The 14973-nt window shown below is 31.7% G+C and overlaps 2 protein-coding genes across 2 annotated transcripts; one reads left to right on the top strand and one right to left on the bottom strand.

Moving 5' to 3' along the window:
* Window positions 1-4336: 4336 nt before the first annotated feature.
* Window positions 4337-6890, top strand: LOC121800152 (ORM1-like protein 2). The gene is made up of 3 exons (XM_042199740.1): window positions 4337-4716; window positions 5808-5956; window positions 6454-6890. Exons 1-3 carry the CDS (start codon window positions 4528-4530, stop codon window positions 6590-6592), a joined length of 477 nt encoding a protein of 158 aa, XP_042055674.1. The 5' UTR covers window positions 4337-4527; the 3' UTR covers window positions 6593-6890.
* A 1371-nt stretch (window positions 6891-8261) lies between these two features.
* LOC121798843 (dof zinc finger protein DOF2.5-like) lies at window positions 8262-10008 on the bottom strand. The gene is made up of 2 exons (XM_042198057.1): window positions 9772-10008; window positions 8262-9407 (listed from the first exon to the last, which is right to left on the bottom strand). The coding sequence occupies exons 1-2, from the start codon at window positions 9793-9795 to the stop codon at window positions 8616-8618; spliced, it is 816 nt and encodes a 271-aa protein (XP_042053991.1). The 5' UTR covers window positions 9796-10008; the 3' UTR covers window positions 8262-8615.
* Between the last annotated feature and the right edge of the window lie 4965 nt (window positions 10009-14973).

Genomic DNA, 14973 nt, shown 5'->3' with positions numbered 1-14973 from the left:
AAAAGAAATGACCTAATTAATGACTTTTGCCGGTTACCAAATCATTAGTTCGATATTTATATTTGTAAATGCTACTGTTCCACTTTTTGGCTTATCTCCATCAAGTAAAAGGGCCTCACACATAAGCACTAATGTGTGCAAATTAGGTCATGACAAAACTCAAATCCAATGATCTTGTTGATGTTACCCATTGATGTTCGTTCCAATATTACATAATATTGGCGTTCCTTAAATTAATTGCACTGCTATGATTTTTCCAAAATTAATTAAAAATAAACCAAATTAAAAGTGAAAAAAAAGTTAAAGCTAACTAAAGTTCAACCATTATGGAATGTTAGTCTTGTCTTGTTTATCATACTTCCAACTTTCGTATATTCTTTAAAAGAATTTACTGACCAACTCATACATTTAAATAAATAAAAAATCAGTTCATCAACGTTCCAGAATGTTCTCTGCTAGCTGCTTCCAACAAGATATTTCTGTTATTTAATAATTTAAAATATTCTATATGTACACAACAAATACTAGGAATTAATTGGTTCAAATAAAATTAATTTTAATATATAAACTAAAAAATATTTTTCGCCATAAATCGCGATTCATCACTTCTTAAAAAAAATTATGATCCTTGGTTCGAATTCTATAATGAAATAAAACCATTTTATTTTTGAATTCATCACCTTTTTTACCAGCAAATTCATCATATATTGCCATAATAGTTAATTTGTACGAATTTATACTGTAAAGAACTTTTTACAAAAGACAACCATGCACAACATATATAGAGATGAGTTATTATGATAATTTTTCAACACTGAGAAAGTGAGGATAACGCACGTAACACAAAACAAATACTTGTATTTGAATTGTAAGAACACTATAGTAAGATTAATACATTAAATTATCAATCAAAGTTCATTGCATAATAAATTTTATACTTTCAGTATAGATATTATATATTTAGTGTAATTGGATTTCATATTAAAGTGTATTCATATAAGTATTCAAATAAGAATCCTGAGATATTGTTGATTTAGTTTGAATACATATAGTGGTAGCTTTGTTAATTTGTGGGTTGTTGCTTTGATAAGAGTACATCATCGTGCTGCATGACGTTATTTACCACCTTACACGTAGATGTCATTACCTTATAAGTTGCAATATAAATATTTCCACACGCCTTTTTTATATTGATTTTATTATAATCACTTGGCTGACGAACCAAGATTTTCTTTTCAGAATCACACTACATTATTTTAGGTACAAAATGAAGCTGTTAATTAGTTTTCACAAAATCTGAATCAGCTTATTAGGCTTGACACTTCGACACGAGTAATTGGTATATAATGAATTAGGCCTAACTTTAATATTATTACCTAATCCTATGTACTACTCCGTAACCCCAATGTTGATTGACCAAAATTCAATTTTTTTAATAAAGTTATAATATGGTGGTTAAAATATCCAGATATTGATGTTGATCTACTATCGTATCAGAATTTACAATAATATCGTATATATACATTGGTTCAATCACGACAGTGACTAATTAATTTCAACATCCAAATGTCAAGTTCACCTCTTGTAAAAACTAAAACGTGAATTTGAAGTTCAAAAAGTGTTAGCTCATTTTCCACAACATACTATTATAAATATAAAGGAGGATAATGATTTTACAAAAGTAGATTTAAGGGAGGAAATAATGTTTGATGTGTCTTGTGGTGGCAAGTTGCCCATTACATTGGAACGATATACTAACTTATTACTCATGCATAATTAAGATTTGTATGGCTTATCAATTTCAACACTACTGCGTGTCATCTGCTCCTTTGTCTTCTTACTATTTTATTTCCTGTGAAATTTATTTTATTGAAGTCGAGTTTTATGTTTTTAGTTCACGTTAATTGTTGCTACTTAACTCCCTTAATTACATACTATTCGTTGATCGTTCTATATATATCATATATATATATATATATATATATAGGGAGATTATCAAAATAAGTATGTGTTTAAATCCAGAAATGCAGATCAAATCTTGGCCCTAAGATTAGATGATCTAATGGTCAATAATTAACCAAAAACACGGAAGGTCATAATTAAGCAATTTTAGGTCCTATTATAATATTTGGGTTTAATGTCATGCTAAGATCGGTTTAGGTCATGCTTTGTTAGCATGACCTAAAAATTACCTAATTATGACCTAAAAGTGCCCTAATTATGATATTGTTCTGCGTTTCTTTATTTAAATCTAGTTTTGCATATATCAAAACCCTATATATATATATATATATATATATATATATATATATATATATATATATATATATATATATATATAATATATCTGATGATATTTGCAGCCTAGCAAATTTTTATACATGTTATAGTAAAATACTACTCCATATATTTATTGGATCACTAAGAATTGAGCGATAAAAAATCTTTATTTCTGATTTTGGAAAAAGAAATCGACTTATCATCTAAGAATAACCTAGTTTCCAGAAGAACGAATCACTAATTAAATCATGATGTGTATGTGATTTTACAACTGTTTTCCCTATTCTGTTTATTATTTTTTTATTTTATTTTGCTTTTACTTACGTTTATACAATTTCGAATTAAATCTATTTCCAAATTAATGGCCACGTTTCCCTTATCTTCCATTTGTTTAATACTCTGGTTTATCTTTATGTTTCCTGCATCTTCTATATGTTTAATCCTACTAAGTGTAATTACATGGAGTATTATATTTTTAGAGCACGTAAATAATTGCATCATTCTATTAAATTTTACAAATAAAAGTGTTATTTAAAATAAGAGAGAGAGAGAGTCATTTGAAATAATTACAAAATGATGGCAAAAATGACTAAAATAGCTGTTAAAGCAAATAAAATGAAGAAATGGTGGAGTAAAAAAACTTCCAAAAACAGTTCTCAAGGTATTTCAAATAAAATAAAGTTTTTGTTCTGAGTTTGTTATTGATATTTATTTTTTTTGAGGTGCAGAGAAAGTGCAAGCATTATTATCCATGGAGATTTTTTATAGTTCACTCAAGTTTTAAATATGCTCAAGAGATTTTTGGTGGTATTTTTGTCTTAAAAAGTCAAAAAATTGAAAAACAAAATCCTACATGTAACTATACCTACTAATGGTGATATATATTTTTTTCAAGGATTATATAATTCAGGACCAATTCATGAAGTTCACTCTTTTAGTAATATCCGTCAAACTCCTAGAATTAAAATCACAAGCAATTCTGTACCTTTGACTCAATATTGTCATGCCATTTGATTTTGAGCCAAAAGACCAAAAAGAAAAAAAGTATTCCACTCCCTAATGAACTAAAAACTACTCTCTTCCGTCTCTTCCGTCCCACGACCATGACTCTCATTTGACGTGGGAACGAATTTAAAATATGTAAAGAATAGTGAGTTGAAAAAGTTAACGGAATATGAGGTCTATTTTTTTATATTTGTTTATAATAAAATGTACTAAGTGAAATTAATTAGTGGAATATAAGACCTATCTATATTTATGATAAAAGTGAAATAGAATTCTTATTAAGTTTTATGGTGGAATAGGGGAGTAGTACTAAAAAGAAAAGGTTGTGGAAATGAAATTGAAGTGGGCTTTTCATTAAGTTGAATTCATTAAATTCTTATATAAGTAAAAGATTAGGTAAGCCCACTTATCAGAACCAGCCTTCCGCTCTTATACATATTTCTGAAACCTCTGATTCTTAATAATAAAGAAAAAAAGCCCAATTACATAGCCCCCTATATTAGCTAGTTATTGAGTAGTGTAATTGTTTTCCTGATAATATATACTTATAAACGTATATTTTCCCACGACCACGGCGAATGGTGGGCATATAGTCATACCAGAATAGTATTGTAGGAAAATAAGTAGATTTGGTAATTAGTTTTAGGGTAAAGTAAACACTTAAGTGATGTTACAAAATAAATAAATGTCGAAAACGAATAAAATCAAGCTAACAAATGACTAATGAGTAACACGACCATCCAAAAATATACGGCCACATATAATCTTTATTAGCAGAGCAACAATTTTTGAAAATGAGTAACACTACTATGTTTAAATCGATGAGATTTCATTTTAGATATATGGATAATAGATTGCTATCCTACATACATTTGAATAACATTAATGCACTCCTAGAGTAGTATTTGAGTTTGGCGGATTAGGGCGTATTTAATTGGATTTACTCTCCAATGAAAATTACATTTAGTAGTAGAAAAAATTGACGGCGCTGATTGCCTGATTATATCCGTCAATTTTTTATAAATATTTTAGTTTAAAAAGAAAAGAAAAGAAAAGAAAAGAAAAGAAAAGGCTAGGCTTTGCCTTTATCTTCAAGTAGAGACGAGACACACGACACGATCGGTAAAAGCAAAACAACCACGCCACACGCCTACTCCCATCATCGATCACTCCGAAGTCGTCCCGCCACCTTCTACCACGCCGTTCATCGATTATCCGGGTCGGATCCAATCGCGATCGGCGATGATGGGAAAACTCTACGTGCAGATGACGCCGCCGGCGGATCTCAACCGGAACACCGAGTGGTTCACCTATCCTGGCGTATGGACTACCTACATATTGATTCTCTTCTTCTCATGGCTTGTCGTTCTCTCCGTCACCAATTGCACCCCCGGCATGGCATGGACGATCGTCAATGTCTGCCATTTCCTCGTATGTTATCGCCGCTCTGTTTTTCTGTATTTTCTAATTTTATTTGTTTTTTGTGCGTATTTAATTTGGGTGTTTTGTGCCCTTGGGTTATATACTATTCATTGTGGCTTAGCTTCTCTACCTGCTCCTGAATTGTCGCTCTGATTCTCCTGTGTGGGAAAATTGATGCTTGCCTTATTTTATTTGTTTTAACAGTTAACAATTTAATTCGGTCCCGAGATGACTAAAGTTGGATGATTTGTCAAATTGAGAATATGTTAGAGTCGCAGCTCAAAAATGCTTTTGGCTATTAACCCTAGCCAGGATGTGAGTTTTTGGTTCATTTGTAGCCAGATGTTTGTGTGATTATTCTTAGACTGATCTTTATACTATGTTCTGTAAATTTTCTAACTCCACATGGTCTCTGATTTGTATGGCTCTTTCAATATGGCTACACTTGAGAATATATGACTATGAAATGGGCTGCTTTTTGATCTCTCAACTGCTGACAAGTTTTTCTTACTGGGCTTGGGTCTATTAGTATAATTTGGACTCTGACTAGGTGACTCAGTAAATCTGTAGCTGTTGATTATGCTGGTTTCTCACATGATGCTTGAGCTGGAAACTGGTGTGTACAAGTGTTTGTGGAGAGTCCCTTCTAATATGGTAGTGGTTATTACATCTGATATTATTTTCAAAATTCTGTTGATATTTGTGGTGTTTTTGTACCCTTGTATAGATAGTAGACATAATTCTTTTCCATATTGCCTCGTAGGCAGGGGAACATATTTTAATATTTTTGGACCTTTAACACTTGGGGAAAGGGACTCTATTATCAAATATTCAAAATGCTAGTCTAGAGACTTCTATGGTTTCTCTTTACTGAACAGGGCTCTTGGTGCATTCAATCTGATAGCTTTAAAAATCAATACGAGTGTGTTTGTGTGTCTGTAGTGCGATCACCATATAGTTCTAAGTTCTTCAGATGATGTTTAGTTGGTTTTTAGATGACAATCAATAGGCTCCTGATGTGCCTAGAACTGAACTTTTTGTGCTAACTGAAGATCAATAGGAGATACTCTCTGACACAACAATTCTGGTCCTATATGTAGGTAACTTACCACTTCTTCCACTGGAAAAAAGGGACCCCTTTTGGTGATGATCAGGGAATCTATAATGGCTTGACATGGTGGGAGCAGATTGACAATGGAAAGCAGCTCACTCGCAATAGGAAGTTCCTCACAGTTGTTCCAGTGGTTCTGTAAGCTCTCACCTCCTTTAGTTTTGTTGTTTTTATATGGGAATAATGCTGGATATCTATATCTTTTAAGATGGTAGTATATCAGAACGAATATTGCTGGGTATTATTGTATCACAACGTTTGGTGGCTTCACCCTGAAATTGATAAAATTTTAGAGCCTGTGCTGCAATTAAAAAATCAAAATTCAATGTGCTAATGTTTTATCTCCGGATAAATACTGTTCTTGTCTAGCAGACCTGTGAAAGGTGGGCATCAAATGAATTCCTGAATGACTCTTGAATTTTAAACAAACAACATAATGACAAGGCACTTTTCTGACCATGCTTCTTTCTCTATTGGAAGACTCAATTGAAATAATGGGAATGGTCAATTAGAAATAATGTTAGCTTCCCCTCCTGTCCTTTCTCTTTGAGAATGTGGAAGAAATTTGGTATATTTCTTCTTTATTTCTCGCTGCATATTAATCACGTTGCTTTTTTCACTTGCGCTGTTGACAGCTACTTGATAGCCTCTCACACAACGGATTACCAATACCCAATGCTGCTCTTCAACACATTGGCAGTACTTGTGTTGGTTGTTGCTAAGTTCCCTAATATGCACAAGGTCCGAATCTTCGGAATCAATGGGGATCTGTGAACTGCCTCTTCTTCCAACAGTTCATCTTAACTTAGTAGTTGGAGAATGCTTTATCCTCACAATATCTGTAAAGAAGGTTATGCATCTTTGGTGTATAGAATCTGCATCCGGAACTGATGAATACGTTTTGGTCTATGTAGCATATATATTTTATGTAGCATATATATTTCACTACTGTTTTTACGGGCAATCTGAAAACTGAGAACCAGTATATAGTAAACCAGCTGTTTATTCACACTAGAAATTTTGTATACTTGGAAGATCAGTTATGTTATCAGTATCTTGCTCCGGCTCATAATCGATATTAGTATCTTCGACTGCTCTTATTGGCTGAAAAACATGTACTATGAAGTATGAACTACTTCAATACTAGCACATTTATGCTCAATATTTTTTGAAGTCTTGGATCTCCATAACTAGGAATCTAGGACTTCATTTGCAAACATATACAGTTAATACTTTTCTCAACTCTGTAGACACACTTTGAATATGGTTTACTTTTCATGTGACAGAGTTAACTAATGAAGTCGCCTGACGTAGGTTAAGGCAATGTTTAGAGGGACCCTTGAATACTAGCTCCAAATTAGTGTATAGTTTTTGTGTCGGACTTTTTGTTTGTGGTCTGAACGTTACACAATTGCTATGATTGACACTCACGACTTATGACCTATATGTAATTAATCAGCAAAACAATTGATTAGGTGAGATTTTTGGTTGAAGCAGGTAAATTCAAATTTGCTTTTGTGCACTATAAAATAATTCTTAGGTCTACTTTCAAATGACTAACTAGGTTTATGGATAAAACCCCTTATTTTCACAGTTTTAATTCTATAGAAAATTAGAATGCCCTCCATTTGGGAGTTGAAAATATATGTTGGCTGTCAAGAATTCAAAATCACAGACCATTGCAATTTGCAAGTGTTCTGTTTTTTAATATTTCATTGATTACTCTTATTTGAAAGTGCTTTCTTAGCTGGAAGAATCTCACTCAAGATGTGACCATTATTATTAAAAACATGCACCTTAAAGACTTCTATCTAGGGATCGAGGCTTCTTTTTTACCATAATATGTTTTGGGTGGGGTGGGGTGGGGTGTGGTGTGGATGAGGGCAATTAAATACTAGTAGTATCAACTTTTCGTTAAACCTTGAGAGAATAAAAAACGTGTTCCCACAACCTCTAATATTTGGAGATATGAGTATTTTATTTCGAATGAATATCTCATTTTAATGTTTTACAAGTAAAAATGGTTCCAATGTTTTTCATTTTACTTTTATCATTTATGCTGAAAATACTTTACATTCTTAATTTTTAATGCTCTAATTAGAGGTGTTTATAATAAAATTGCACAGTGCTTACTTTATGTATCATGAGCTCTGACGGCTGGGAAACTTATTTTAAGTAAAGATAGGTAATTATTCAGATGCACTTTAACCTAACAATGATAATATGCCATAAGAAATGGGGAACAATCCCCAAAAGCAATACCTCCCGTTGCTATTATCATCGCCCTGCAACTTTAAGCTTTACGGTGGAAAATCATATACATATAGCTATTCTTAATTTATGCAGATTATAATTCGAATGTAAAAGCAAAAGTTCATGATAAAAATTTGTTGCGCTTTATTATCTCCTCTTTTCGAATAATTTAATCCTTTAATTAAGACGATTAAATAAAACGAGAGTAATATAACACAATAGTACTATACATAGACATGAAATGTGCAAAATCTAGTTGCACAATAAGCAACAACTTTAATTTTGGTAAGATAATGAAAAGTAGTAGAAGTTCACTTTAGGCAATGGAAGCTACCGAGTTAGCTTCAATTACTACTTAAAAGTGAAATTAAAAAAATAGAAATGCATATGTATGTTAGCTCTGAACAACTCCCAAACAGCTAAGCAACCATGACACAAGAGAAAGGAAAAAGATAGACAAAAAACAAGAAATAAATATGGATTTAGAAAAAGAGAAAAAGAAGTGATGAAAGCAGCCTATTAATTTCTTGTTACTTATTTTTCTTCACCAAGCTGAACCTCCACCTAACATTCCATTCCAGAATCCATTCGAATTCTCGTGCCCCTTATCTTGATTCTGATCCTGATCGCTGGAGTTTCGTCTGGTCGCACCCAACGTGAACATTAGGCTCCCGTTAACGCTCTCTTGAGGCACGCTGCCAACGCCAAATGAGAGGGGCTGCGGCTTGCACTCTTGGAAGGGGAAACCGGATGCGAAGATGGCGTTGTTCTGATCGTCTGTGGCCATGGGGAAGAGGGAGTTCAAGCCTCTAGCTGCAATGACGCCATTGGTGAAGAAATTTAGGGCTGAGAGAGGAGGAGGAGTAGTTGTGGTGGAAGAGGAAGTGTTGGTGGTGGACATGTCTCTAGTGCCTTCAATCTTGGGGAGGTCAAGAAAGTGGCTGTAATCAGCTTGGAACCCTAGATTGAGATCATCATGGATTTTAGGGTTTTGAGATGAGAATGGGGAAATGCTTGGAGGGTTGAGATCAGGGAGCTTGTGGGAAGAGGAGGAGGAGGAGGATGATGAAGAGGATCTCTTGTTCTTTCGAGAGCCACCGCCCACCGGAACGTTCCTTAGGGTTCCACCCTCGGTCCAGTAGCGGCGGCAGGTCTTGCAGAAGTATCTTGGCTGGGTGAGGCTGTAGTTGTTGTAGTAGCAGAATTTGGTGTTGGTGGAGTGGCATCTTGGGCAGTTTATGGCTTGGTCTTTCTGTGGCCTCACTTTTCTCTCCGTTGCCGGCTTACTGCATCCATTTGGAGCTGCTTCTGCCATGGATCTTGCAACTCCATATTCCTTAAATTAAAAAAAAAAGGTCAGAGATTTGGTGAAAAGGGGTTTCGCAGATGTGTTTGGGATTGCTGAAAAATTCTAGTAGTACAAAAATAAGGCAATAGCTAGTCCTAGGTAGAAAACTAGGATGCAGAGAGAAATCCTGATCCTTCAAAAATTATTCAATTGCTACACGTGCACCATATTTTTGGATGAATTCAAGAATGATCTTGGAAACCTAATCTCAGGAAAAAGAGGTAAGCTCACAAAATTAAAACAAGAAAAATCAATCAGTCTATATGCATGAACCCTAGCTAGTTCTAATTAAGCAGATAAAAAGACTTAAAAAATGAAAAGAAATGAAGAAAAAGGTAAAAACTCATCGCACCTGAGTCCACTGAGCACTGTCCATGGATGTTTATGAAGATGGAAAGAAAAGAGGGTATTGTTATTACCAAAAGGCAAAGTGATGGAGAAAATTCACCTAGTTTGTCTGCAGCTGTCTTTGATGCAAGGAAAGAATGTTTTTGAGTTGTTTGTATGCTGGCTTTCTTTTTTTTTTTTTGAGTTGGCTAACTTTATGGATGATGGGAGGAAAAAGGGGAAATGCTGTGGATTGTTTGTTTTGACTGCACTCATATCACTTGGTTAATAATATAAATTTTGAACCTTTTTTGTACTAATCTTTATTTAATTCTCTGGTTAGTGCTTTGTGAATGTATATCTTCTCTGGTGGGTTTCTGCTTTTTTGACTCTTGAGATATGTATTCTTCATATTTGATCCCCACTTTGTTAAAATATGAATTTGGGATTGATTAATTAGTATATTAATTTTTAGATTATGGTTTAGTCAATCTGTTCTCCATCCAATACATGGGTCATGGGTGTTTCCTTGGTTGTTTTTCTATTAAGAAAAAGAAAACAAGAAAACTCGTCTCAACTTTCGTAATTCTTATTGATTACAAAAAGGGTTTAAAACTTAAAAGGGTACATTGTCATAATTTAGAGATTTGAAATTTAAAAATAAAAAAGGCATCATTGTTTCACAATTAAAGACATATTAGACCATCTTTTCTTTCCATATGCTTTATTGATGGATAGTTCTTCCTTTTTATGCTTCTAAAGGTTGATGTGTTTGCATGTTCAAAACCACCATCATCACAAGAAAACCCTTTTTCTTTAAGGAGAAAGTGACTAAATGAGAATTATATTATAACATGCATGAAAAAATTAATTTATCTCATGACTTCATAATATTATATATTAGTCTAATAAATCTTGATGAATCTTTGAAGTGTTAAACGTCCATGCTTTCTAGCTAATTAATATTTTCCCAACTGATAAAACATTCGTCAACCACTTTTCAAGATGAGGCCAAGGGAGATTGCTTACCAACTAAAGTATTTTGCAATTTATCTTTTTGCTACTAATTTGTTTGCATATATCTTTTGCATGCGTGTAACTTTCTATAATGACCATCATATATGTAGGAAATTTTATTCCCAGGCACTTGAGTAATTTTGAAAAAGGGAGCCGTTGAATAATCATGTAATACTATTACAAACAAACCATGATATTGAAGTCCAAAATCTACCTATATACATATTTGATATTTCTCTCCATAGATAGTTTAGTTTAATCATTGTATACGTATACATGTGTTAATAAGGTGGTATATAAATCAAATCATGTAACTAAAAGAACCAGAGACTGAGAGATATGAGTCTGATTGATATAGATGTGGGAATGAAACGTGATATTTATTAGAACATTGGAATTGTTACGTGGGAAATTCCATTTTGCTAACTCTTGTTTATGACATTCTTAATTAGCTATTTATTTTTTTGTTAAATAATTTATGTCTTTCTGTAGGAGTATCTCTAAGAAAAGAAGTATAAATAATAAGGTCAAGAGAATTAACTAGCTAGTTATCATATTTAACTTTTTATTTATAAAAAATCGCTTAACAATGGAAAGAGTAGGATTTTGATTAAAACCAGAAGAATCTTTATACAGAACACATGCCAAATCTTGAGATTTGCTAATCTGATGGGAAAAAATTATTTATCTTTTATGGATGTCATTATTACTAGTTAGCTTTTAGGTCATGTTAAAAGAGTCCGGAATTGAGAGCATCCACAGTGGTTTTGGACAAGCAATAGCTCAGCCATAGCCTAGCCACAAACTCCTCCTGCCACATCAGCAGCCCTAAAAACTCCCCCTGCCACATCATCAAGACAAGCAACTGGACAAGCAATAGCCCAGCTATAACCTAGCCACAATAAACAAAATTATAAAAACAAATAATTAACAATCACATAAAATACGGAATTAAATTTACGACACAGATACGGAAAAATTCAAAAATAATATTAAAATTTAAAAAAAGTACATTAATTAAAAAAAATTACATTAATTTAAAAAAAACTCCTCTTCCACACACAAATTACGGAATTACATAATTAAAAATTACAATCACGCAAAATACAGAATTAAATTTACGACACAAATATGGGAAAATTTAATAATAATATTAAAAATTAAAAAAAGTACATTAATTAAAAAAAATTTACATTAATTTTTTTAAAAAAAAAACTCCTCTTCCACACACGAAATACGGAATTACATAATTAAAAATTACAATCACGCAAACACGGAATTAAATTTACGACACAGATACGGGAAAATGCAATAATTTTATTTAAATTAAAAAAAGTAAATTATAAAAAAAATTACATAAATTAAAAAAAATCGGCTAGCCGATTCCGAGCCCGCAATGGCGGCTAGCGGATCGGCTAGCGCTCGCGAATCGGCTAGAGCTCGCTGATCGGCTAGCCTAAATTGTCACAATGGAGGCTAGCGGATCGGCTAGCGGTCGGCTAGCGCCCGCGATCGGCTAGCCTATCCGCTAGCCTCCATTGTGGATGCTCTGAGATCATTTTTAGCTCATTTTAAGTCATTCTTCTAAAATAGCCTACCAAAAGAAAACTAACAATGACCTCCTTGATACTTAAAAATGCGTATTTTTGGTTCTGCTATTTGCAATAAGATTGAGTTTTGCATATATCACAATTCGAAAAGGATATTTATGAAGGTATTATATCTTCTTCAAAATTTTCAAATCTTCATCAAATTTTTCAATTTATCTTCTTCACTTGTTTCACTAATTTTTAAGAATGTGTATTTACCTTTTAAAAAGGTAAATGATAGATATACTTTCTTTATTTATCTCTTTCGAGATGTCCTGTAAATGATAGATATACTTTCTTTATTGACTAGTTGATACCTAGCCAAGCAGCTAAGTCAAACAAATGAATAGAAATAGAAATAGAAGTATAGGAGTCACATTTCCTTCCATCATTTTATTCCTTCATACTAAGAAGGGCTTAATTATCTGAATATATCAAAAATATAGGCAAAACACATCTGGAGGTCCTTATACTAGTACATTTAATTTCAATAGGTCCTATAATTATTTTACTATTTCATTAGATCCTTATACTAATCCATTTTATTTCATTAACTCCTTTTACATTTTTTTGATTCAGTAGGTCCTTATACAAATGCATTTTAATTTAAAAAGTTCATTGCTTGATTTAATGGACTACATAATTTAATTAATTTTTATTGTGTTAATTAATTAATTTATTTTGTATTAATTCAATTGCAATATCAACTCAATAATCATTGGAAAAATACTAAATTTATAAATTAATAACGAGAAATATCAATTAATTTTTTATTTTTCCAATGATTGTTGAGTCGATATTGCAATTGAATTAAGTCTGAAATAAATCTGAGTAACAAAGAAAAATATATAATTTTAATGACACAAGAAAAGGTAATTAAATTATGAAGTCCTTTAAATAAAGATCCAATCAAATTAAAAATAAAGTATAAAACATAAATTAAAATGCATTAGTATAAGTATCTAATAAAACAAAATGCAATGATACAAGAATTTAATGAACCAAAAATTTATAAATAAATCTAACAAAATAAAATGTACTAGTATAAGAACCTCCGGATATAAAATTCAATCCATCCCATGGGTCGAAAATCTTCGCACTAAAGTTTCGAATTCTATAAAGATTGATGATGATTGATCTTAATTAGGTGGTTCTCTTAATTTAATAGGCCCGCTGGTCACGGTAGAAAGATTGTCCGGTTCTTATATTTTATTGATTATAAATTTTAATTAACATCTTGATATATGCGATACGAACATAAATTAAGGAAAAGACATTAATTGATTGGTAGATGTAATATACTAGTATTATCTAATTTATGAATAATGAAAACTAATTTTATCGTACTATAGTCATAATAAGATGTGAATATTATATTGTTCAGTAATCAAAAATTTTCCGAGGCAGACAAAAAGGGGCGTTTTGGTGAATGTGATCGTTTCATCACATTTGGTCCAACACATTTTAAGTGTGTTATCTTTTGGTCTTAGACAAGATGATTTGGTACATATTTTAAGTCATCTTAAAACTCAGTTGATCGTTAAGTTTTGATGTACAATTAAATATAAAACAAAACATAATATTTGGGATCAATGGCGGATCCAGAAAATGAAATTTGTGGGATAAGATACAATAAAATTTTAATAATAATAATAATATAATATTTACATAATAATTTTAAAATTATTATATTTTAAAGTGTCATATTCCTATTCCATGAGCAATATGTAATTTCTTATAATATTCGTGTATAGAATAATCGGAGCTATGAATTCTACTCAAAAGATGTAAAAATATCCATGAGAAAAATTTGAAGAAACGAGAGGGTGCATTTATGAAGAAATTTAAATAATTTTTTGCAAATTTATCAAACAAAATAGATTGTACGTGAAATTATGAGATGGGGCATTTGCTCCACCTGCAGACCATGCGGCTCCGCCACTGTCCTTATATATAGGGATGGAATCAGAAATTTAAATAAGCCGGTGCTGATATTTTAAAAATAATAATACTAAAAAAAATATAGTATATAGAGGATATTGATATAAAAAAAACTAAATTGTAATAATACATAACTAGAGATTAAATCTCAAATTGATTAGAAAAAATGAAACCAAATTTTGAAGATTTAATATTTTACTTGAAATCTAAAATATGTTATCATATAGTACCTCTATATAAAGAAATAAACAAATTATTTTATCCATTCTATAATAAGCGTCCCATTTTGTTATATCGGTTCATCCCACAATAAGAGTCACATTTCACTTTTACCAAAAGAATACATAAATCCATAAAATAAGGTATTAGAATTCAAATTAAATGAATCCATTTATTTAAGTGATATACTAAAATTAATTAAAGTAAATTAAAACCAAACTCATTTATTATTTTTATTAATCTATCATAATCTAAAGTGCCAGTTTGGTGAAAAGACAATGATACCCTTTTTGGAGGGAAAATGGAGAGATGAAGTGGCTTTTATTTCTTTATTTTATTTTGAGTATTGTTCAATAAAATTTTAGCTTCTTGAGAAAGTTTTGAAACACTTTTAAATAGAGTCTGTCATTAGTTGAATCTACATTTATGTATCATGGACTAATTTTCTAATTTTCTGATTG

The sequence above is a fragment of the Salvia splendens genome, chromosome 4 (genome assembly GCF_004379255.2).
Source record: "Salvia splendens isolate huo1 chromosome 4, SspV2, whole genome shotgun sequence".
Lineage (NCBI taxonomy): Eukaryota > Viridiplantae > Streptophyta > Magnoliopsida > Lamiales > Lamiaceae > Salvia > Salvia splendens.
This window is presented reverse-complemented; position numbering and strand designations above follow the sequence as displayed.